This window comes from Hyperolius riggenbachi, chromosome 6, assembly GCF_040937935.1.
Source record: "Hyperolius riggenbachi isolate aHypRig1 chromosome 6, aHypRig1.pri, whole genome shotgun sequence".
NCBI classification, from domain to species: domain Eukaryota; kingdom Metazoa; phylum Chordata; class Amphibia; order Anura; family Hyperoliidae; genus Hyperolius; species Hyperolius riggenbachi.
In genome coordinates, this window is record NC_090651.1 from 23,144,731 (window position 1) to 23,169,949 (window position 25,219).

Genomic DNA, 25,219 nt, shown 5'->3' on the forward strand with positions numbered 1-25,219 from the left:
GGACCCCCATGTATCTCCACAGTACAGTACAGTATAGTTAGAGGAGGAAGCACTCACCCCCTCCCCCCGGGCCGGAAGCAGCTCTCCGCTCTCCCAGCATCCCTTGCGCGGCAAGATGGCGGCCTCCATGCTTGGCCGGGGAGTGTGCGGAGTCCGCAGCTTCAGCGTGTCGGTGCGATGCTGCTGGAAGCGGCCGGACCCTCCCCGGGTGAAGCGGGACCCCCCTCAGGATATCCCCGGCCTGGAGCGGGTCACCTTCGCCGATCTCGGCTACTACACCCCTTACCTATCCAAGCCCGTCTTCCCTCGCTGGCAGCCCGAACACCAAGACCCGCAGCACTACCGGAGCCCGCCTGCCCAGGAGATGGCGCTCTACCGGGAGGAGCCGGCCTATATCTTCAACCCCAAGTGCCGCCTGCTGGGAGGTCAGCCGGGGGTCACTGAGGGGCAGGGGATAGCTGGGGTTACTGAGGGGCAAGGGATAGCTGGGGTCACTGTGGGGCAAGGGATGGCTGGGGCTACTGAGGGGCAGGGGATGCCTGGGGTCACTGAGGGGCAGGGGGTGCCTGGGGTCACTGAGGGGCAGGGCATACCTGGGGTCACTGAGGGGCAGGGCATACCTGGGGTCACTAAGGGGCAGGGGATGTCTGGGGTCACTAAGGGGCAGGGGATGTCTGGGGTCACTAAGGGGCAGGGGATGTCTGGGGTCACTGAGGGGCAGGGGATGTCTGGGGTCACTGAGGGGCAGGAGATGTCTGGGGTCACTGAGGGGCAGGGGATGTCTGGGGTCACTGAGGGGCAGGGGATGTCTGGGGTCACTGAGGGGCAGGGGATGTCTGGGGTCACTGAGGGGCAGGAGATGTCTGGGGTCACTGAGGGGCAGGAGATGTCTGGGGTCACTGAGGGGCAGGAGATGTCTGGGGTCACTGAGGGGCAGGAGATGTCTGGGGTCACTGAGGGGCAGGGGATATCTGGGGTAACTGAGGTTCAGGGAGTGTCTGGGGTCACTGACGGTCAGAGGATACCTGGGATCACTGTGGGGCTGGAGATACCTGGGGTCACTGAGGGGCAGGCGATGTCTGGGGTCCCCCAGGAAGAAGGGCTGTCAGGCTCACTGAGGGTCAGAAGATATCTGGGGTTCCCCGGACAAAGGGCTATCGAGGTCACTGAGGGTCAGGGGATAGCTAGGGTCCCCTGGGAAGAATTGCTGGCAGGGTCACTGTGGGTCTGGGACACCTAGGGTCTCTGGAGGAGAGGGGCAGTCAGGGTCTTTATAGGCCAGTGTAATATTTAATTGGGGTCATCAGAGTGGGGTATGTGAGTGTTCAGATCAATCTATGCAAAGCTGATATCGTCCCCCCAAAAATGCTATCCCTGTTAGATATTTAACACCACCCTCCAACTTTAAAGGGTATCATTGAGAAAAAAAAGATCTGTTACTTAGCCCAGTAGAGAGAAGCCTCTGGGTAATCCAAAGCCTTCTCCCATCCTCCTTGAACTCTGGGACAGGGACACGCTAAACATATTTGAAAAGAGTATATAATATGTTCTTGCAGTTTTAGGAAGAATACAGAGGCTGTCATTCCTGACTTCCTTGCTATAGATATGACTGGGGTGATATAAGCACCCTACAAAGAAAAAGCACAGAGGCAATGGGAGCCGTACGATACAGTAATTAGTAGGTGAGGCAAGGTGATAAGTAAGAAATACAAAGGTGGGTTGCAGAACCAACCGCTGGAGGCAGGTGGAGATGTGTAAACCAGGGCTGTGGAGTAGGAGTCGGAGTCTGATGATTTTTGAACCAAATCCACAGCCCTGGTACGTATTAGACTAAGGAGTCGGAGCCTTTTTGGGTACTTGGAGGTGGAACTGATGGTTTCATAAACTGAGGAGTTGGATGATTTTTGTACCAAACTCCACACGGGTTTCCAGACAAGCTGGAGGTGGTCGCACTCTTGTAACAAAAAGCAACCCGATTGACCTAGAGCAGTGTTTCTCAACATTTTACTGTTATGTACCCCTTTTAAAACCCTGTACTCACCAAGTACCCCCTAGCTTAGTAAACATTATCACAAGTACCCCTTGACCAATATATATTTGATGGTAGTACATTAAAATTGGTTCTAAACACTTTCCAAGCATGTACTATTGCTTTTAATTAGCAAAAATATTCATTTGGTATTGTTTAAATAAGATTTATCATTTTCTTAAACTCTAAATTTGTTATTATTGGTAACGTTTATCAAGCAGAGTACCCCCTGGAACCATCAGAAGTACCCCCTGGGGTACGCGTACCACATGTTGAGAACCTAGGCTCTAGAGGATCGTCAAAACCACTGGTGATCAAAGGGCTAACACCCTCCACACGGAGGGTTAACGGGTTCCTGTAAAAGCCACCAAAAGCCCAGAAAATGCAGCACTCTACTGAAAGCCATTAAAAGCCTTCAAAAGCCATTAAAAGCTAAGCTGTTAAATTCTGGCATTCTTGAAAAAAAAACAACACAGCATTTGAAGGAAACGCTGAGGGCCCTTTTACACTTAATCAGTTGCTCTCAGTTAAAACGGAAAGAAAACTGATTTTCAAAGTAATGCCCATGTTTTCCTATGGCACCGTTCACACTTAACGCGTTTTAACTGAAATCTTCCCAATGCACTGCTATGGAGAAAACGCGTACCAACGCGCACTAACGCATTCACACTGATTAAAGGTGGCCATACACTGGTGGATTTGCCATCAGATTCGACCAACAGATAGATCCCTCTCTGATCGAATCTGATCAGAGAGGGATCGTATGGCTGCCTTTACAGCAAACAGATTGTGAACCGATTTCAGCATGAAACCGTTCACAATCTGTTGTGGTGGTGCCGCCGCTCCCCGCCCGCCCGCCCGCATACATTACCTGCTCCACCGGCGCGACTCCAGTCCCCCGGTCACCGCTGCTCTGTCTGCGCTCTGGTCTCCAGGTCCGGCATGCCTCACTTCTTCTAGCCCGGCAGGAAGTTTAAACAGTAGAGGGCGCTCTACTGTTTAAACTTCCTGCCGGGCTAGAAGTAGTGAGGCATGCCGGACCTGGAGACCAGAGCGCAGACAGAGCAGCGGTGACCGGGAGACTGGAGTCGCGCCGGCGGAGCAGGTAATGTATGCGGGCTCTATTGCGTCGGTCGTCGGGCACTCGAACGCCGCTAGCGATGCGCTCTTTACCCGCGGGCGATCGACGGTTATTTTCCGCACGGCGCGATCGACGGGATCGGACGAAATGGATCGAAATTCGGCGTGTAGCGTGAACGATTGGCAGCAGATTCGATCCCAGTGATCGAATCTGCTGTCGAAACGGGCGCAAATCGGGCCAGTGTATGGCCAGCTTAAGTGTAAACGGGGCCTAAGCAGAAACTCAGCGGAAGCCCATGTGAGCCAGCTCTCAGGTAAACTGGGGAATGATTATCAGCAAGAAAATGAACAGTGATTTTTAACTTTTGGATTGCCTGGTTAGCATCCTTATTTACCAGATAAAAATAATTGATTTTATGCCCGACAGTTACACTTTAAAAATTCATCTAACATATGAATTTGTCTTCTTTGAGGTAAGCCACCTCACCTTTTTCTATTGTATTGGTTTTATCGAAGTTTTATCATATCTGGACGCCTCTTTTCCCCGTCCTTCCTATGGAATGTTCTTTGATGTTAGAAAGCTGTCATTTTTATTTGTGGCTGTAAACCTTTGCTTTTTGTGTTTAGGGGTGAAGCAGGCTCTGTGGTTGACCAAGTCCAGCTTAATAGAAGGCTTACCGGAGAGCATAGCGAGTATCTGTGACGATTCGGCCCACACATTCCCAGACCCCCAAAAGCTCCTGCTGAACACTGTCTCCAATGCCTGTCTGTGGAGCACCATCGATAAGGATGAGGCACGGTCCAGGGAGGAGTACTGGTGAGTGTCGGACGCGGGCTTCTCCTGGAGTCACATGATCAGCAGGGGAGGTCAGCCAGAGGCTAAGAATTTTACTGGTGCAAATTTACGTAGCTTGGAAATGGAGCAATCAAATGCGTGAGCTGTTACGTGTGATTGGTCCGTTTCCAAGATGCAGAAATTTGCTTAAAGCTTGGGGGGGGGGGGGGGGGGTGATTCTGGCAGGGGGTCTATAGGTTGTCATGAGATTGACCACCATTACTGTTGCACGCCTGATTGAGCCTTGTGACTAAAACTTCTCCCTCGTTCCCAATCAATCCACTGGACCAATTTCAACTGGAAATCAATCTAATGCTAGGTACACACCATGAGATTTTCTGGCAGATTTACTGGCAGATCGATTATTTCCAACATGTCCGATCTGACTTCCGATCGATTTCTGGTCATTTTCTGAATCATTTCCGACTGGTTTCCATTTACTTCTATCGGAAATCGATCAGAAAAAGATTGGAGATCGATTGGAAATCAGATTGGACATATAATTGTTCTGACAGTAAATCTGCCAGAAAATCTCATAGTGTGTACCTAGCATAAAGAACGATCAGGCAGGCATGTTGCAGCACTGATTCTCTTTCAATTCGATTTTCGAATTGGATGGTTGATCAGATTACAATATTGGGTAATGTATGGGCACCCTTAGATTCGAAGTAAACCTTGTACAGCTGTTTATGGAGATAAAATCCGATCTAAAGCCAGGTATGAGGATTGTCGCCCGTTGGGATCAGGATTGGGGGGGCAGTTCAGGGTAGAGTTATGTACAGACGTAATGCAGGCTGGTGAGGCAGTCTGTTGCTATGGAGGGGGGGGGGGGGGGAGTTCTGATTGTGCACGACAGTGTGTGTGTGTGTGGGGGGGGCTAGGAGAAAAACAATGCGCTCAACCCCATTGCTACTTTCTAGACTAAGGACTCAACAGAGAACTATCCAGCGTGTGTGCAAGGCTTGCACTGTAAACTGTGCGCGGCACTAACCCGCTCCCAATGCTCAATTATCGCTAGACCCAGAGATGGATTAAGGTGACATGGGGCCCTAGGCACGTAACAACTTTGGGCTACCTTTCATAGCCATGTTTGTTTGTTTTTTGTGGGGGCTGGCATCAAACAGGCCCCTGGTCTCTCTGTAGGCCCTAGGTAAATGCCTAAGTTGCCTTGTGGATTATCCAGCTCTAACTAGACCGGTGCCCGCTAATCGTGTCACATGACAAGAGGATAGGTACAGCTGGTCATTTGGAGTAGCTTAGCGAGGAAGGAAAGGGCCTGCGCGGTTTTAGAGCTGCGTCTCGCTTTGTAAACATTTGGATGCAGTTTCAGTTTACCAGGAAATCACAAAGTCTTGTGTGTAGTGATATTGTTTTAAGACTTGCTACGTTTTTGTCTTCATAGTCCTCTTCTGCTACGGGGGCTGCTGCACCTGTGCCGGGTTCATGGCTTTAAGTACCCCCAACTGACCCAGAGGAGTTTTATCGACAATTATCGAATGGGCACTTCCTGGAGGAGAGGTGAGTTGTGAACACACCCTGCTGCTAAGGGACAGCTGGAATCGGGATGAGAAATATTTCTTCCCTTTCTGAAGCAAGCCTAGGGGCGAGGATTTAGATCAGGGGTCTCAAACTCAATTTACCTGGGGGCCGCAGGAGGCAAAGTCAGGATGAGGCTGGGCTGCATAAGGAATTTCTCAATCGCGGCGCATCGCCGCCTCTGCCCGCCCCTCTCACTCTTCCTTCACAGAGGGGCGGGGAGAGGCGGCGATCCGTGCGGCGATTGACGTCAGGAGGGGCAGAGCTGAAGCTGAAAGCTCTGCCCCTTCCAGGAAATGCCGGCGGATTGCCCCCCGGGCGATTTGGGGGCTCTGCAGCCCTCGTTTAGTGGTGGGGATGCGGCGAATTACTTGGGAGCACTGAAGCAAACTATAAGGAAGCTTTCCCAGAACGTCTTTCAGGACAGCACCCCCTCTTGAGACTTGTCTCCCTTCCCTCACACTGGACAGGAAGCTAAAAGATAAAAATGTGCATAGCAGATATGCAGGCAGCATAAATACCCCCCAGCTCACCTAGAGCCCTCAGTTGTTTTTTCTGTCCCGGACGGAACGCTTGGGGATCCTCCGCAGGTGCCATCATTGTCAGGCGGCAGGGGCAGCGTTGTTGCAGACTGCAGATAGAGCTGGTCAGGGGAGCCGGCGTGCAGCTCGGACAGCGTGGAGGAGGCTTCTCCAGATCTGGCAGCTTCTATATACGCGCAGGGGCGCGCAAAGGAAAATTCCTGGGCGGATACCAGAAGTGCGTCACGCGCTACATCCCGCGTGACCGGAAGTAGGAAGCGCCGTTTTGCAGGCGCAGTTTGGCGCACCTGGCCTACCCCACACTAATCAGGTAATCAACCAATACTATTTAAATGAAAGCAGTGCATGTTCCCACCTCTCTGGCAACATGGAGGACGCTGCAGGCCCCGCTCCGCTGCAATCTGCTGAGTCTGGCACTGAACCCTCTGGTAAGCGGCACAGGGGTGCTCTAATACCGGGGGAAATATGTATAAAGGTGGGGTATGATAGGGATGTAGGGATCTGCACTAATTTAGTCCATATTATGCTTTATTACAGCCTAAAAAGGACAAGTCAGGTTCCCAGCATCACTCATCTACTTCTGCTTCTACATCTTCTTCTAAGGGAGAAAGAAAATGTCCATTATGCAATGCAAAGATTTCCTCTTCTTCAACCAGGAAATTGTGTCACCATTGCACTGACAAAATTGTTAAAAATGAATCACCTGTGATATTTAAGGATCTAATTGGATGGATGAGATCAGAAATGACCACAGCTATTAAGGAGATTAAGGATTCTGCGATAGCATCATCATCATCCACACCGACCCCTTTGGAGGTTGTACAACTAGAGGATCCCATTCCCACTCCTGGGTCCCCTCCGATATCTTTAGTTCCCACAGCAGTTTCTAGGAAGAGAAGGGCTGAGGAATCAGTTGGGTCTGAGCTATCTGAAGGAGAAATTTCATCCTTTGAAGACATTTCGGAGGATGAAGGGGGGGGGGAAAAGTCAGGGAAAAATCAGAAGTTTGCTTTTTCACCTGATCTTATTAATGATTTATTATCTGCCATGCACAGTACTATGGGTATTGAGACAGAAAGGAAATCTCTATCCCAGTTGGATCAAATGTATGAGAGCTTATCTGATCCTCATTCCTCTTTTATCCCGGTCCATTCTTCTCTAAAAGATATGATAAGAAAAGAGTGGGATAATCCTGAGAAACTGGCTTTTTGGCCAAGGACCCTTAACAGGCGGTACCCCTTTTCCGCCGAGGATCAGAAATTCGGGGGTCCCTCTCCTAAACTTGACCCAGCTTTATCCAGAGTTTCGAGAAATACAGACTTACTTTTTGAGGATTACGGGCACCTTAAGGACCCGATAGACAAAAAGACCGATAACCTTCTAAGGAGAGCTTGGGAGTCATCCTCCCTTACATTTAATCCTGCTGTTGCTTCTACGGCAGTGGGTAGATCCCTAAAAACCTGGTTGATGGAGACACAACATAAAATTGCCACAGGGGTACCTAGGGAGGAAATATTAACGGATTTCCCTAATTTGTTTAATGCCACCAATTATATGACTGATGCAGCGGATGACACAGTGAAGCTTACTGCCAGGACTACTGCATTAGTCAATTCAGCTAGACGTGGAGTGTGGGTTAAAACTTGGAAGGGGGATAATTCCTCCAAGGCCAAACTATGCGGAATACCCTGTGAGGGAGAGTTGTTATTTGGATCTAAACTTGATGAGACCTTAGAGAGAACAGCTGATGTCAAGAAAAATTTTCCTGTTAGGAAGAGAGTTTTTCAGTCTAAACGTTCCTTTCGTGCCAACACCAAGCCAGAGTCGGATAATAAAACCACCACAAAGAAAAGATGGGCTTCCTATAAAGCACAAAAGGGAAAATCAAACTTTACCCCTCATTCTTCAACCCAGTCTAATAAACAATGACGCCAGCATCCCAGTGGGGGGAAGGATTACCCACTTTTACAAGACATGGCAGGAGATATTTCAAAATCAGTGGCTATTAAAGTGAACCTCCAGACTAAAAATCGACTCAGCAGCACTGAAAAGGCCTCGTGTTTCTTTAACAGTTTCACAGCATCAGAACTTTGTTTCTCTTATACAAGCCTCATTTTTAGCTGCACAGAAGAAAACTGCCCGGGCAGTTTTCCCCTTATGCTGTGCAAAGCATGATGGGATTTCTGATGTTGTTCTCGTTCTGCTGTTTTGGTGCAATTTTTTTTTCTTTTACATTTTGAATTTGACATTTGAAGCCAAGTGTGTGCAGCTGGGAGGGGTTATCAGGACACAGGACAGTTGGAACTGTGTCTCCTGCTCCTTGTCACCTCCTTTCAACCAAAAAGATGGCTGCCCCCATGACAAAGATGGCAGCCCCCATGAATCACAAACATTTGCCTGTTCTTTTAAAACAAGGTGGGTAAAATATTATATTACCTATCTATTCTAATTAACATAACTAATGTAACTTAATAACAGTATGTTTGTTTAGGCTGAAGTTCCCCTTTAAAGATAATTTTAGAGGGGTACAGCATAGAGTTCACACAGGCCCCCCCTCAAAGGTTTCTTGTCTGTCCAACTCCAAGGGACATTGTTCAGGGTCTAGCACTTCAAAGGGAAATATCCTCTCTATTACAAAAAAGAGTAGTCAGGGAGGTTCCAAAATGTCAACAGGGGTTGGGTTTTTACTCCCCAGTATTCCTGGTAAAAAAGCCTCAGGGAGATTTTCGATTCATCCTGAACCTGAAGGAATTAAACAAGTCAATAAAATACAGAAGATTTAGAATGGACAATATTTACTCTGTAATAACTCTCTTACAGAAAGATTGCTTCCTAGCATCTCTGGACTTAAAGGATGCATACCTGCACGTCCCAATTCATCTGAGATCACAACAATTCCTCAGGTTCGCAGTGCAGCTGGAGGGAAAGGTAAGACACTTCCAGTTTAATGCTCTACCTTTCGGCATCTCTTCTGCTCCCTGGCTCTTCACAAAAATTTTGTCAGAAGTATTAGGGCTCGTTTCCACTATCGCGAATCTGCATGCGTCCAACGCATGCAGATCCGCACATGAAATACAAGTGGATGGGCCTGTTTCCACTGTAGCGTTGTTGAGGTGCGTTTTTTTCAGCGTGAAAAAAACGCACAAAAGAGCCAACGATTTCGCCTGCGTCGGGAATCCGTGCGAATCGCCGCTAATGTATTTAATAGTAAAAACGCATGCGTTTGTTACATGAGTTTTTACCCGCGATTTCGCGTGCGATTTCGCACCTTTTTCAATTTTATTTAGCCCTGGCAGTGTCATGGTTAATTTCGCATGGCACCCTGCCATGCGAAATCGCATGCGAAATCGCGGGTAAAAACGCATGTGGAAACGCATCCGCATGCGTTTTTACAAGCGTCGGAATGCGGCCGAAATCGCGTCGCAACAGTGGAAACAAGCCCTCAGCGGTATTCAGGGGCAGGTCCATATCGGTTCTTAGTTACCTGGATGATTTATTGATTTGGGGACAATCTAGAGACTCAGTGTTGTTGCAGCTAGAGTCTACTATTTCTTTGTTGCAATCTTTGGGATGGCTTATTAACTGGTCTAAATCCTCCCTAAATCCTTCACAGTTAATGGAATTTTTAGGATTCAATATTTCTACTACTAGTGAAAGGATTTTGTTGCCAGACAGAAAGATTTCTGCGTTACTTAATGCTGTTTCTTCTTTCCAGCAGGCCCATTACATCTCCCTCAGAAAGGCAATGGCAATTCTGGGACTTCTAACTTCCGCCTTTCCGGCCATTCAGTGGGGTCAGTTCCATGCCAGAACTTTGCAAATTTGGATCCTAAAGGAATGGAACAGGGATGTGAAACTCCTAGACAAGAAAGTATTCATTCCTTACAGTATAAAGGTCTCTCTCATGTGGTGGAAAGATCTCACACATCTGTCAGAAGGTCGGCTGTGGCATTATCCATCTCAATCAGTGATAACAACGGATGCCAGTCTGTGGGGTTGGGGAGCCCACATGGATGGTCGTCCAGCTCAAGGTCAGTGGTCCAACAAAATGAGAGCCAGATCGTCAAACAGCAGGGAACTTCAAGCAGTATGGTTAGCACTACAAAATTTCAGTCGAGACATATCTCAGAGTCACGTACTAATAAGAACCGACAACAGCAGTGTGGTAGCTTACCTAAATCGTCAGGGGGGGACAAGAAGTTCGTTACTGTGGTCCCAAACCAGACGAATCCTGAATTGGGCGGAAAGGAATCTGAAGTCTATAAGGGCCCGACATTTAAAAGGTACAGCCAACCAGTTGGCAGACTTCCTAAGCAGGTCCCCTCTGAAGCAGGACAATTGGGCCCTAAATCCGGCAGTTTTTCAGGAAATCAGGGATCAGTGGGGATCCCCGGATGTGGACTTATTTGCAAACAAGGACAATGCCAAGTGTCAGAGGTTCTGCTCCCTGTGTCCTCTAGACAAGCCTTGGGCAGTGGATGCCTTCTCACTAAATTGGGGAACAGGTCTGATGTACAGTTTCCCCCCAATATCTCTCATCCCACGAGTTCTGAACAAGATCAGGCAGGATCAAGCTCACATGATTCTGATAGCCCCATTTTGGCCGAAGAGGCCATGGTTCACGTTATTACAGGAATTGACAGTATGTCAGCCAATTATTCTTCCGAATCGGCAGGATCTATTACAACAGGGCATAGCCTTTCATCCGAACCTACAACTTCTTCACCTTACGGCATGGAAGCTGAATGGAAAATCTTGAAAGCAAAGGGGTTCTCAGATAAGTTATCTGAGACCCTAATACAATGTCGTAAAAAGTAACAAGGAATATTTATAATAAGACATGGTCAGTGTATTCAGATTGGTGTAAAGAGAGATCCCTGGATATATCTTTATCTACCTCAGTTCTTGAATTTCTTCAGCAGGGGCTACAAAAGGGGTTAAGTGTCAGTACCTTGAAGGTGCAGACATCTGCGATCAGTGTTTTTCTTGAAAGAAAACTGGCGGCAGAAGAATACTTTATCAGGTTTTTTCAGGCTCTAAAGAGAATTCGACCAGTAGTTCGATCCAGAATTCCTTCATGGGACTTAAATACAGTTCTTCAAGCTATGTGTACACCACCATTCGAGCCATTGAGGGAAATTTCAGATAAATTTCTTTCTTTAAAAACCGCCTTTCTGTTGGCAATCACGTCAGCAAGAAGGGTTGGAGAACTTTAGGCTTTATCGATTCAGGAACCATACTGTGTTATTTCAGATGATCGAATTACATTAAGAATAGACAGCGCCTTTCTTCCTAAGGTAGTATCTAGATTCCACAGATCCCAGGAGATATTTCTACCTTCCTTTTGTGCTAATCCATCCAATGAGAAGGAAAAACGTCTGCATTGTCTAGATGTAAGAAGATGTATCATTCATTATCTCGAGAGGACTAAGGAATGGAGAAAATCTGATTCAATGCTGGTATTGTTTGGAGGAGTGTCTAGAGGAAAACAGGCCTCCAAAGCGACATTGGCCAGATGGATTAGAGAAGCCATTACTACTTCATACCGATCTCAGGGGAAACTGCTTACTACTTCAATCAAAGCTCATTCGACAAGAGGTATCTCTACATCCTGGGCAGAGAGGGCTGGTGCATCCATCGAACAGATTTGCAAGGCGGACACCTGGTCCAGTCAAAACACTTTTGTCAAGCACTACAGGCTTAATGTCCTTTCCAGTGCAGACTTGAGTTTTGGCAGGAAAGTTCTACAAGCAGTCGTCCCACCCTAAGATTTCATCTTGTCTATCTCTCAAGAGGGGGTGCGGTCCTGAAAGACGTTCTGGGAAAGACCACATTTACTTACGGTAAAGTCTTTTCCAGTAGTCTGAAGGACAGCACCCCTGCGACCCACCCAGTGTGGGAAATATTGAGGTAAATATACAAATTATTTTTGTTTTTTATTTATTGAAGCATACGTCCGTATAATCTTTTTTATTAACTGAGGGCTCTAGGTGAGCTGGGGGGTATTTATGCTGCCTGCATATCTGCTATGCAAATTTTTATCTTTTAGCTTCCTGTCCAGTGTGAGGGAAGGGAGACAAGTCTCAAGAGGGGGTGCTGTCCTTCAGACTACTGGAAAAGACTTTACCGTAAGTAAATGTGGTCTTTTGCCGGCGAGGCCCCAAAATACTGTATCGAGGGCCGCAAATGGCCCGCAGGCCACGAGTTTGAGACCCCTGATTTAGATACTTCACTCTGCAGTGCTGTGCTTCCCCCGGTAGTGCTGTGCTTCCCTCGGTAGTGGAGAGCCTCCATGTTAACCAGAGTCTTTCTGGAACTTCTTACAGCGCACCGGTCCAGCGATGGGTATGTCTTCATCTTCTGGCATTGCTGTTGGCTTTGGGCATTACACCACACTAGAGAAGCGCAACTAAGGTCCGCGCATGCCCAGTAGAACTGAACGCATGCGCACAGCTGGGAGCACAGCCAGAAGATGAATAGGGACCCTGTGCTGGATCTGTGGGCTGCATGATGCTGCTGGACCACCCAGAGGTTTCACAGTACTGAGGTCATGTTTTTTTCGCTCACACTTCAAGTTTCCTTTAAGGCTGGTTTTACACTTGGGCATTGCGTTTGCAGTGTGACCGCCGCACTATAACCACCCCGAAATTGCCGACAATAATTGTCGCTAATCTCGAGGGTAAATAGAGGCGAGTGATTGCATGTTTTATGTTCCATTATACCATTTTACCGCAGGGTAACAATGACAATGCAAGGCAATGGGGCCTAGCACATTTACTGCGTCACGCTAGAAGTGCCAGATCGGCCGCCAACCCGCTGCAAAGTAAACTGCGCGTTACCGTCAGGCTTCCACGGCAACGCAAGTAATGAAAGTCAATGAGCGACGCAAAGAATTTAAATACATTGACGGCGACAGTGCGTCACAGAATGACGTGAATACGACGTGGAAACCTGGGAATCCCAGTGACGTACTACCTGTCCAGCAGGGAATACATCACTAGGCAAGGGGCGGCGACAGACGTGCAGCCCTATGCATATGACCCTGTCAGCACACTGTGCTGCAGGATCAAATGAATGAAGTTTTTTGTGTTGCAATGAGGACGTCATTGCAACACAAAAAACTTCATTCATATGACCCTGCAGCAGAGTGTGATCAGAGGATCAGCAGGACAGCCAGGCAATCTGCATTATTTAGAAATAAATAAATATAGCAGCCTACATATCCCTCTCACTACGGTTGTCCTTTAAGCCCCGCCTCTGTCTTGCATTGTCTTGCATGTACCTCGTCCTGGTTGTGCATTAAGCCCCGCCTCTGTCTTGCATGTACCTCGTCCTGGTTGTGCATTAAGCCCCGCCTCTGTCTTGCATGTACCTCGTCCTGGTTGTGCATTAAGCCCCGCCTCTGTCTTGCATGTACCTCGTCCTGGTTGTGCATTAAGCCCCGCCTCTGTTTAGCATATACCCTGTCCTGGTTGTGCATTAAGCCCCGCCTCTGTTTAGCATATACCCTGTCCTGGTTGTGCTTCAAGCTCCGCCTCTGTCTTGCATGTACCTCGTCCTGGTTGTGCTTCAAGCTCCGCCTCTGTCTTGCATGTACCCTGTCCTGTGCCTAGCGGGTCCTAATTAGCTGATATTTGTAAAGTTTTGTATGTGTCTGTTTTCTAGAATCCATTCTCTACATGGTGAGAGGGATGGAAGGTATAGTGATGAGTGCTAAATCCCCTCTGGAGCCCTTGGCGTCTCCCAGTGACATCCAGCTCACCGAGCAGCAAGGCCTGAGCTCCCTGCACCCCCTACACCCCGCTATCGATCTGCAGGAGGCCAACGTATACGAGGAACGCAGTTATTTAGGTATAATCATCAGTCTCTCCTGTGAGCAATTGTTGGGAATGAAAATCGTGGTGGCAATCGTTGATTCTTTTCTCTTTCTCACCTGAAAGAGGAACTTTATTAATTATAACTTCATGAAAACAGTTGCTTAGTTTTACAATGTTCATTTATAAATTATTAAGCCATTTGCCCATGTCAAAATCTTACCCCATTCGGATTTACATTTGTTAACCTTTTAGGAGCCGCTAAAGGCTCCAGGCCAATGTATGTTAGCACATTTCTATTATTTCTTACTTGTTATATTTCCTTGCTTCTCATAAGTATTGCTGTAATGTGTAGTTATGGCCACTTGTCTCTAGGGGGCAGTATGAGACAATAACAGAGAACTTCTTTTAGTTTCTATATTTTCTGCTAGCAGAGAGACATCAAAGCATTCCAAGAATTTACAGCACGGCGAGTTCTGCCGGCTGAAGTCAAAAGCAGGGCACATATCTCAAACCAGATAACTCTATTGAAGCTGCTAATAGGCTAAATGTATCAGTGATGCCAACATCTTTACTGCTGGGAAGGTGAACAGCTGGGAAATGTTTTCCGATCAGTGTAGTGAGCAGTAACATCAGTTGGTCTCCCAGAGTGCTCTGGAGTAGTGATGGTCAAGTAGATGCAAATAACTTCGAGTTGATGCACATTTATGCACATTTTTATGCAAATCTATGTAGCCTGAAAATGAACCAATCACATCCTGCTGAGGTAAAATTCATTTTCAAGCTGCATACATTTTCATAAATTTGCATCAACTCAAAGTTATTTGCATCTACGTGACCATCACTACTCTGGGACCAGAAGGCTGTATGGCATCATTGCCTTGGCTAAGCTTAATTGGGAGGGTGCGGTTACAAATATATGTAGTTATAAGTAGCGTTCCTGATGCTGAAATCAGGATACTTATTGCAGGAGCTTGTTAAGGTATAAACAGAGCTTTGTAAACAGGCAAACATTTGGTGGCAAGCGAGAAAGGGATCATGGAGAACTAGAGAGAGCCTAGGACATGATGGTTAACCTCAAGATGAAAGTAAGGTAAACAGATCACTTAAAGGATAGGTGGGGGAGGGAGGAGGGGGGGGATAGAAATACTTACCTAGGCCTTCCTCCAGCCCCTAGCAGTCCACCAGATACTTCGCTGTAGTTCTGGTGCCCTCTGAAAGTTCCCCAACCACACCTGTGGTCACGGCAACTGCACATGCGCGGGCGTGCGCCTCTCTTTATTGTGCTCACATGGCTTGCGCAGTTCTTTAAAGAGAATGTGAAGTAAAAATAAAAAAGTTACTCACCTTAGGAGATGGAAGGCACTGGGTCCTATAGAGCCTTCCCGATTTCCTCCCCCCGCAGGCTTCTCTGAACATATCTCCTGCTGCAAGAGGAGCGCTTGGGCTCCCAAAGACAGGTGGTTTTGTACTGTGTGCATGAGATGGCGCTTGCGCAGTACAGAGCGGCCAAATTTCGGAAGCCCGAGTGCTTCTGAAGACTCTTGAAGCCCACCCAACGTGGAAGAGAGCAGTCTACAACCCATAAGTCATAGAATACTAATGGGGGAGCCTGCGGTGGAACGCGGACCAAAGTCCCATTAAGGCGGGATCTGAGCAAGCGCAGAACAGTCCCGTCTACAGGAGCGCAATCGAGAGAGTTGTGCGGATGCACACGCACAGCGTCACAGCTCTGGTCACGTTCTATCGAAGGGGACAGCGGCACCCTGGCACGAACACAAGGGAATCCAGCGCAGGAGATTTGGGTGCAGCCGGCGCCACCATAGGCTGTAATAGGAATTACAGCTACAGCGCCGCACAGTCAGTAACTTCAGCGCCGTCAGAAGACGGAGCTGAAGTTACTTATAAAACACTATAATTTAGTCGCCAGCAATAGCTGGAAGCCGAATTACATGATTCCCCACAATCCACGTGGACCTGGAGGGGGAATAGTATTTAACGCTGCCGGGAACTTGTGCAGCAGCAGGATCAGCCATATACCAGCTGTATCCTGCGCCCAAGTGTCCCGGCGGCGATTCCTCTCGTACGCCCCTGGAAGGCATTGGAGCTGCAGCAATGGATATGATAGACTGCCAGGGGATGGAAGAAGCCCCAGTCTACCCCCACCTCGGATATCCTTTAAAGTGAACCTCTGGACTAAAAATCTACTCAGCAGAACTGAAAAGGCTTGGTGTTTCTTTATCAGTTTAGCAGCATCAGAACTTTGTTTTTCTTACCAAAGCATCATTTTTAGCTGCATCTTTAGCTAAGCTCCACCCATCAAAGAAAAAAAGACTAGGCTCCACCCATCAAAGAAAAATCAAACATTTGCCTGCTCTTTTAAAACAGGGTGGGTAAGAGATTATATTACCTATCTATTTTAATTAGCATAACTAATGTAACTTAATGACAGTATGTTTGTTTAGGCTGGAGTTCCTCTTTAAGATAGCTGAGTTTATTTTGCTGTGAGATCGGGTAATTTTAAACCACAGAAAACTGTATGTTCTGTATTTGATTTCAGATGTGCTCTGATTCTGTAGAGAGAGACTGGAAACTGTCCATACATTTTACTCATTTGAAATGCTCATTGATAAACTGTAGAAATAATTAGCTTGGTGTAATATGGGCTCTCTCTGGCAGGGTTTAGAGACGGCTTCCCGTTCAGCCACCCGCACACCCTCTACCTCCTGGATCCCTGCAGCACCAAGGCCAGATTCCAGCCGGACCAGCTGCGAGCCAAGATGATTATTACGGCCTTTGGCAGCGCCGCGGCTAAAGCCAAAATGCTGTTTGGGGTGAGTTTACTTCATTTTTATCTGTTTGTAAATTATACCCAAGGCCGGATTTACTATTACATGCCTACAGGCGCCTGACAAGGGAAAGGCAGCTCACTAGACCCCTAGTGCCTCCCTCCCTCCTTCACTTTGCAGAGTCCCGAGCAGAGCGTAAATGATAGGCTACTCACCCAGCTCTCAGCATTACACTGACAAGGTCTCCCTACAGTCAAAGGCACCACTACACTAGTTACTTAGTACTGAGGATACCTCTGGTGAGTACGAGTGAGATTAGGGCACAGGATACAGCCGATATATGGGTTATCCTGCTCCTGCACAAGTCCTGGCGGCGTTCATTACTATTCCCCCTCCAGGTCCACGTAGATAGTGGGGAATCATGTAATTCGGCTTCCAGCTATTGCTGGCGGCAGAATTAGTGTCTTAAAAGTAACTTCAGCTCCTCTGACGGCACCGAAGGTACTCTGTGCGCCGCTATAGCCGTAATTCCTATTATGGCCTGCGGTGGCGCCGGCTGCGCCCAAATCTCCTGCGCTGTATTCCATGTGGTGAATAAGGAACACCTAATGCTATGAAGGGTAAGGGAGAAGTGACAACTGAGCTAGTCGGCACATTTACAGTGTGGTTTAGCAGGGGGTTTGTAGCTTCATGGAGGGCGGAGTCTAGGGTACCAGGACATCTGTGCCTATCCTGTGATGTAAATCCGGGCCTGCTTATGCCTGGACCAGTACATTCACTGCAAGGATTATACAATCATCGGTGTAGATTCTTGCTTTGTAATGTCAGGCCTGTGCTGATGCAAGCCATTACGGCAACTCCCTAACGCAGTGATCTGCAAACTTGGCTCGCCAGCCGTTAAGGAACTACAAGTCCCACAATGCATTGCAGGAGTCTGACAGCCACAGTCATGATTCATAAAGGCAAATGCATTGTGGGACTTGTAGTTCCTAAAAGGGGAACTGAAGTAAGAGGTATATGGAGGCTGCCATATTTATTTCCTTTTAATCAATACCAGTTTCCTGGCAGCCCTGCTGGTCTATTTCTCTGCAGTAGTGTCTGAATAACACCAGAAACAAGCATGCAGCTAGTTTTGTCAGATTTGACTTTAACCCATTCGCGTTCCGTCGTTTTCACTTGAGCAATGTTCACCTCCCATTCATTAGCCTATAACTTTATCACTACTTATCACAATTAACTGATCTATATCTTGTTTTTTCCGCCACCAATTAGGCTTTCTTTGGGGGGTACATTTTGCTAAGAGCCACTTTACTGTAAATGCATTTTAACAGGAAGAATAAGAAAAAACGGAAAAAATTCATTATTTCTCAGTTTTTAGCCATTATAGTTTTAAAATAATACATGCCTCCATAATTAAAACTCATGTTTTGTATTTGCCCATATGTCCCGGTTATTACACCGTTAAAATGATGTCCCTATCACAATGTATGGCGACAATATTTTATTTGGAAATAAAGGTGCATTTTTTCTGTTTTGCATCTATCACTACTTACAAGTTTAAAATAAAAAAATATAGAAATATTTCATCTTTACATTGATATTTAAAAAGTTTAGACCCTTAGGTAAATATTTACATTTTTTTTTTATTGTAATGTTTTTTTTTGGTTTTTTTTTATATTAAACATTTTATTTGGGTATTTTTGGGAGGGTGGGATGTAAACCATATTTTTTTAATGTAATTGTGTGTTGATTTAAATTTGTTTTACTTTTTGTTGTAGTTTTACTTTTTGGCCACAAGATGGCGGCCATGAGTTTGTTTACATGACGTCACTCTAAGCGTAACACACGCTTAGAGTGACGCATCGGGGAGGGAACAGCAAGAAAAGGCGCAGCTTTCGAGAGAAGCTGTCGCTTTTTCAGCGGGGGAGAGCAATCAGTGATCGGGCACCGTAGCCCGATTCACTGATTGCCTGGCTAATGAACCGCGGGCCGGGAGTGCGCATGCATGCGCGCGATCGGCTGTGGGAGCGCATGGTTCCTGGGCGTAGTTTCTACGTCCAGGAACCAAAATAGGTTAAAGTCTGAAACACCTGATCTGCTGCATGCTTGTTCAGGGGCTATGGCTAATAGTATTCAGAGTCAGGAGATCAGCAGGGCTGCCAGGCAACTGGTATTGCTTAAAAGGAAATAAACATGGCAGCCTCAATATACCTCTCTTCAGTTCCCCTTTAACAGCTGGAGAGCCAAGTTTGCAGATCACTGACCTAACGGGAAGCACGTGGAAGTGGGAGTGTTAGCCTGCTGTAATCACTCGAACAGAGGCAAATTAATGAAATCAGACATGAGCTTATTCAGAATGGCACACTAGAACAGGCTGCCCACAATCCTGCCTAAATCTACTACAGGTGGTCGCCCACTTACAAACAGGTTTTGGGAGGTTGTTTGTAAGTTGAGTCCTGAGTTATACATTCTAAAATGTGAATAAAGGATTTACTTTCCAACAACTTGGACTCAGGACTTGGACATTTAGTATAAACAATGTTTTTTGGGGAGGATTTTTGAAGTGTGCTTTTAATTTATTTAATCTGCTTATAACAGTTTATACAATCCTGTAACATTTTCAGGCGGATCTGAACTCAGAACTTCCTCTCTGCTTTAAAAGATAAGCAACAGCATTATAACTTTTAAAGAAAAACATTTCCTTGTTACAGCTGATACAAATCCTGCCATAAATCTGCAGTGAGTCTACTTCCTGCTTTCATGGAAGCAGACATAGGGTTAACATCCTGTGTTTACAGATTAGCTGCTTTGCCGAAGCTGACAGCTGAGGGATCAAATTACGGTGGTGATTAGTCACAGGTGAGGGGGAATTAGACGGGCTAAGCTCTCTAAATACATACAGGGTGCATTTCTCTCTGTTTCCCTTCTGTCCTGTGCAAGAGTTCAGGTCCACTTTAACAACAAAAATATGAAATGACAAAAACACGTGTATATTTTGTACATGGAGAGAACTTCATATGTAATGGTAACTTGCTTTTGTAATTAGGGGGCTCTACACATTATTGCTTATATTAGAGTTGCCGCGATATACCGGTCTGGTGGTACCGCAGTTTAATTGTGCATGGTAATCCTACAATGCACAATCCCGCTTTAGGGGGCGGGGGAGAGCGGGCAGCAACAACTCACTTTCCTTCAGAGTAAGTATCGGATTTTAAACCTGAGCTTCGGCTCGCGTTCACTTTAAAGGACCACTATCATGAGAATTGTAAAATGCATTTGTATATGTACAAATAAGTACATTTCTTCCAGAGTAAAATGAGCCATAAACTACTTTTTTCCTATGTTGCTGTCACAGTAAGTAGTAGAAATCTGACAGAACGGACACGGTCCTCATGGGGGATTCTCAGGGTTTTCTTTATGTTGAAAAGCATTTTATGAATGGCAGTTGCTCTGTCCAACTGCCAAATCAGCATGCAGGGGGCAGGGAGGCTGGCCAGCATTATTGTATAAATGTTTTTCAGGGAGTGTCTTTATAAAGAACTAGTAGACCTAAGCCTGTTTAAAAACGGGCTCTAGGTCGGTCTCTCACCGTTGCATGTCAGTGCGCGCATCCGGCTAACTGGCCCCGTGCTCCTGTCCCAACGGATGTCTGTGCTGTGCACATGCGCAATAGAAAAAAGCGCTGACCCAAGGGCACAGGGACAGGAGTACGCAGGGACCGTTAGGTTTTATTATAAAGAATAAAGGCCACGATGAGTATCCCCCATGAGGAGATGGACTAGTCCAAAACCTGCCGGTAATGTCAGATTTCTATTACCGACTGTAAGTGACAGCAACATGGGAGAAAGTAATTTATGGCTTATTTTACTCTGGAAGAAATGCACTTCGTATTTGTACATATGTATTTTAAATTTTCGCTTTAGTGGTCCTTTAATAAAGCTTTAAAGGACACCTGAACTGAAAGGGATAAAGAGGCTGCCATATTTATTACCTTTTTAACCAATACCATTTCCCTGGTATTTTACTGATATCTTTGGCCACAGTAGTGTCTTGATCACACACCTGAAACAAGCATGGTGCTACTCCAGTCAGACTCCAGTCAGAAACGCCTGATCTACACGCTTGTTCAGGGTCTATGGCTAAAATTACTAGAGGCAGAGGAGCAGCAGGACAGCCAGGCAATGTGCATTATTTAAAAGGAAAAAAGTCACCCTCCTTGTATCCTTTTCACTTGAGGTGTGCTTCAATAGTATTCTCCGGATTGCGGTCCTGCCTGTGCCCTGATATTGTGTTCCTCTATTTGTAGGAGGATGTGAAGGCCCTGGAGAAGCCAGTGGTGGTACAGAGTGTCGGGACGGACGGCCAGCTCTTCCACTTCATGGTCCTGCAGCTGAACACGTTGGATCTGGAGTCCAGCGACGGCATTAAGAATATAGTGTGGATGGACGGAGACCAGGCCTTGTATGACACGGCTCGGGCCAAGTCCAAGATGATCAAGAACAAGACGGTAAGTGGTGCCGGCCGCGTGTAGCACAGGAAATGAGGAGGGCCGAGGTTTCCTTTGCTTCTTCCCTATAAAAAAGTAAAACATCCACCTTCCCATCTGTCTGGCTGGCCTCCAGGCTTCAGTAGGGTCTGATTGAGAAGTAGACAGGCAATGAGATGCAAATAAGTTTGCCTAAAAATCGGGGCTGTGGAGTCAGTCGATGGTTTCATAAACTGAGTCAGGGGTCAGTCAGCTGCTTTTTGTACCAAATCCACAGCCCTGGTAAGTATTAGACCATACATGTCAAAATCCGGCCCATGGGCCATATCTGGCCCTCAGAGCCATCAGATTTGGCCCTCAGGTGGTTTCCCCACTTTGCATTATGTTTGGCCCACTCATTAGGGGAGGAGGATAGCACTAGACACCAGGGGACTGTATAGGGGAAGGAGGGGCCACTAAACACCAGAAAGCTGTATAGGGGATGGAGGGTGGCAGTAGACACTAGGGAACATTTATATTAAAGAGAGGTGTGGCCACTAGCCATTGAGGTCGGCCCGCAGCTTGGTCCCAGAGTTCAATTTTGGCATACTTTGTATTTGAGTACGACACCCCTGTATTAGACCAAGGAGTCGGAGCCATATTGGGTACCCGGAGTCTGGGTCAGTGGTTTCATAAACTGAGGAGTTGGAGTCTGATGATTTCTGTACCACCTCCACAGCCCTGCTAAAAATCAAATTTCATGTAAATTGTATGTCGCTTGAATTTGGACCAATCGGAATAACTTCCTGCCCATTTTTATTGGTCCAATTTCTGTGATTTAATTGAAATTTTAGGCTACTGTATATGCATCTCATCGACCCTCTGTATTCAGAAGTACATGTAGACTGATGGTCCTGATCACATGTGCTTGTATGGGGGTGTTTTTGCACTGTTGAAATGTTTGTGTACCGCTACTGAAGTGTGCTTAAAGGACTTTCGAGGTGAAAAGTAAAAAAAAAGTGCAGTACCTGCGTCTATTTTGAATCCACGGAGGACGCCATCCGCGCCCTCAGTTTACTTCCGCCCGGTCCCCGCACTGTTACCGGCCTATAGTCGGCTCCCGACCCCAAGGCCGGGTTGGGCTCTCATTCCTCAAGTAAAATGGCCGCCGGAGCTTGCCGCGGCTGCGCAGTATGCATAGACACGAGTGCAGCTGCGCAGCTCTAGAGCCTACCCCTAAACCCCCCCCCCCCCCCCCCAATCCACGCACAGGAGACAGCCTATAGCGAGGATGCGGCGGGAGGAACCCTAGAGCTGAGCAGCCACGGCAAGCTTCAGCAGCCATTTTAATTGAGGAATGAGAGCCCGGGCAGAGGGGTCAGGAGCCGACCGCGAGGCTGATAACAGTGTAGGGACCCGGCGGAAGTAAGTGGATTCAAAATAGACGCAGGTACTGAACATTTTTTTTTTTACTTTACACCTCGCAAGTCATTTAAAGGAAACCTGAAGTGAGAAGTAATTTAAATAATTATAATTATAAAATAATAATTTAATAGAAGTAACAATATTTATAAAAAAAAAAAAAAAATACTGGACGGGGAAATCAGACCCCACCAACAGAGAGCTCTGTTGGTGGGGAGAAAAGGTGGGGGGGGGGGGGGAATCACTTATGTGGCCCTGCAGCTTGGCCTTAAAGCTGCAGTGGCCAATTAAGTAAAAATTGGCCTGGTATTTAGGGGGGTTTAACACTGCAGGCCTCAAGTGGTTAAAGAGGAACTGTAACGGCAAAACGTCCCCTGGGGGGTACTCACCTCGGGTGGGGGAAGCCTCAGGATCCTGATGAGGCTTTCCACGCCGTCCTCTGTCCCACGGGGGTCTTGCTGCAGCCCTCCGTACAGCCGTGACGTAATATTTACCTTCCTGGCTCCTGCGCAGGCGCTCTGACGGCTGTCGGCTCCGAAGTAGGCGGAAATACCCGATCGCCGTCGGGTCCGCTCTACTGCGCAGGCGGAAGTCTCCGGCGCCTGCGCAGTAGAGCGGACCCGACGGAGATCGGGTATTTCCGTCTATTTCCAAGCCTAAAGCAGCCACAGCGCCCCCGCTGGAGCCAGCAAAGGTAAATATTGAAATTACAGTCGGGCCTCTCGCCGGCTGTTCAGAGGGCTGCAGCAAGACCCCCGTGGGACGCAGGACGGCGTGGGAAGCCTCATTAGGATCCGGAGGCTTCCCTCACCCGAGGTGAGTACCCCCCCAGGGGATATTTTTGAAGTTACAGAGTCTCTTTAACCACCCTGGCGTTCTGATTAAATCGCCAGGGTGGCTGCGGGAGGGTTTTTTTTAAATAAAAAAAAAACTATTTCATGCAGCCAACTGAAAGTTGGCTGCATGAAAGCCCACTAGAGGGCGCTCCGGAGGCGATCTTCCGATCGCCTCCGGCGCCCAGAATAAACAAGGAAGGCCGCAATGAGCGGCCTTCCTTGTTTTGCTTATATCGTCGCCATAGCGACGAGCGGAGTGACGTCATCGACGTCAGCCGACGTCGTGACGTCAGCCGCCTCCGATCCAGCCCTTAGCGCTGGCCGGAACTTTTTGTTCCGGCTACGCTGGGCTCAGGCGGCTGGGGGGACCCTCTTTCGCCGCTGCTCGCGGCGAATCGCCGCAGAGCGGCGGCGATCAGGCAGCACACGCGGCTGGCAAAGTGCCGGCTGCGTGTGCTGCTTTTTATTTCATTAAAATCGGCCCAGCAGGGCCTGAGCGGCAGCCGCTGGCGGTGTTGGACGAGCTGAGCTCGTCCAGACCGCTCAGCTGGTTAAAATGATTATAAAATATTTTTTCGCAAAAGTACCACACAAAGAAAACCCTTCTTGCGTGTTTCTAAAACGTTTGTTTTCCTCTCTCAGATCCCACATGGAGTGCGCGGCCTGAACCCGGCAACCTTTCTCAAGTTCTGGGCGATGTATCTCAATGGTGCAATCTAGGCCAGAAGAGGAACGATCTGTACATACTGCTTATTGTGTCAATAAATATTTATATAAAACTGTTACTTTATTATTACATTTCTTTATATATTGCCAATGACTTCTGTAGCACTGGGCACAATCCAAAACTGACAACAGTGGGGAGTGTAAACTGAGTGGCCTAAAAAATTAGACACACCCTCTAATAACGAGTTGGTCCACCTCTAGCTCTGATCACAGCTGATATTCTTGGCATGGACTCTGCAAGATGCTGATACCGCTGCTGAGGAATGTTGGCCCATGCTGACATAATGGCAGCTCTAAGTTGGGTCAGATTGGATGGTGGATTTTCCAAGCTTTAGAGGGGAACTTCAGCCTAAACAAACATACTGTCATTAAGTTACATTAATTAAAATAGATAGGTAATATAATCTTACCCACCCTGTTTTAAAAAAAAAGGCAAATGTTTGATTTCATGTGGGCAGCCATCTTTTTGGTTGAAAGGAGGTGACAGGAAGCATGGGACACAGTTCCAACTGTCTTGTCTCCTGATCACCCCACCCAGCTGCGCGATCTAGGCTTCAAATCTTAATTCAAAATGTAAAAAAAATTGCACTAAAGCAGCAGAAGAACAACATCAGAAATCCCATCATGCTTTGCACAGCATCAGGGGAAAAATGCCCAGGCAGTTTTCTTCTGCGCAGCTAAAAATGAGGCTTGGTTAAGAAAAACAAAGTTCTGATGCTGTGAAACTGTTAACCACCTTAGCGGTATGGACGAGTTCAGCTCGTCCATTACCACCGCGGTGGATTGCCCAGCCCCTGGTGGGTCTTTTTTTTTTTACAATTTTGCTAGCTGTGAGTTTAGTTAGATTGTCGCCGCTATGCGCCGCGACAGAGGGTCCCCCAGACCCTCAGCGCAGCCTGGCCAATCACTGCCAGGCTGCACTATAGGGTGGATTAGGACTCCCCCTGACGTGATGATGATGATCCGATCGTCGCCAAGGCGACGAGGGAAGCCCTAACAGGAAATCCCATTCAGAGGCGGTGATCGGAGGGGAGGGAGGGATGCCGCATGGAGGGGGAAATCATGTAGCTAGGCTAGCTACATGATGGAAAAAAAAGGTAAAAAAAAAACCCGCTCGCGGCTGAGCGCCGCAAAAAATAAACCGC

The 25,219-nt window shown here is 47.3% G+C and overlaps 2 protein-coding genes across 2 annotated transcripts in view; one reads left to right on the top strand and one right to left on the bottom strand.

Moving 5' to 3' along the window:
* CYB5RL (cytochrome b5 reductase like) overlaps window positions 1-82 on the bottom strand; it is a 40,784-nt gene extending 40,702 nt beyond the window's left edge. Inside the window, exon 1 of the mRNA XM_068239005.1 lies at window positions 58-82. The gene's annotated coding sequence lies outside the window, so the exon portion shown is untranslated. The remainder of the gene's footprint in view (window positions 1-57) is intronic.
* MRPL37 (mitochondrial ribosomal protein L37) lies at window positions 83-24,133 on the top strand. The gene is made up of 7 exons (XM_068239003.1): window positions 83-425; window positions 3,737-3,926; window positions 5,347-5,462; window positions 13,688-13,873; window positions 16,516-16,670; window positions 20,932-21,132; window positions 23,991-24,133. The coding sequence occupies exons 1-7, from the start codon at window positions 116-118 to the stop codon at window positions 24,066-24,068; spliced, it is 1,236 nt and encodes a 411-aa protein (XP_068095104.1). The 5' UTR covers window positions 83-115; the 3' UTR covers window positions 24,069-24,133.
* The last annotated feature ends 1,086 nt before the right edge of the window (window positions 24,134-25,219 follow it).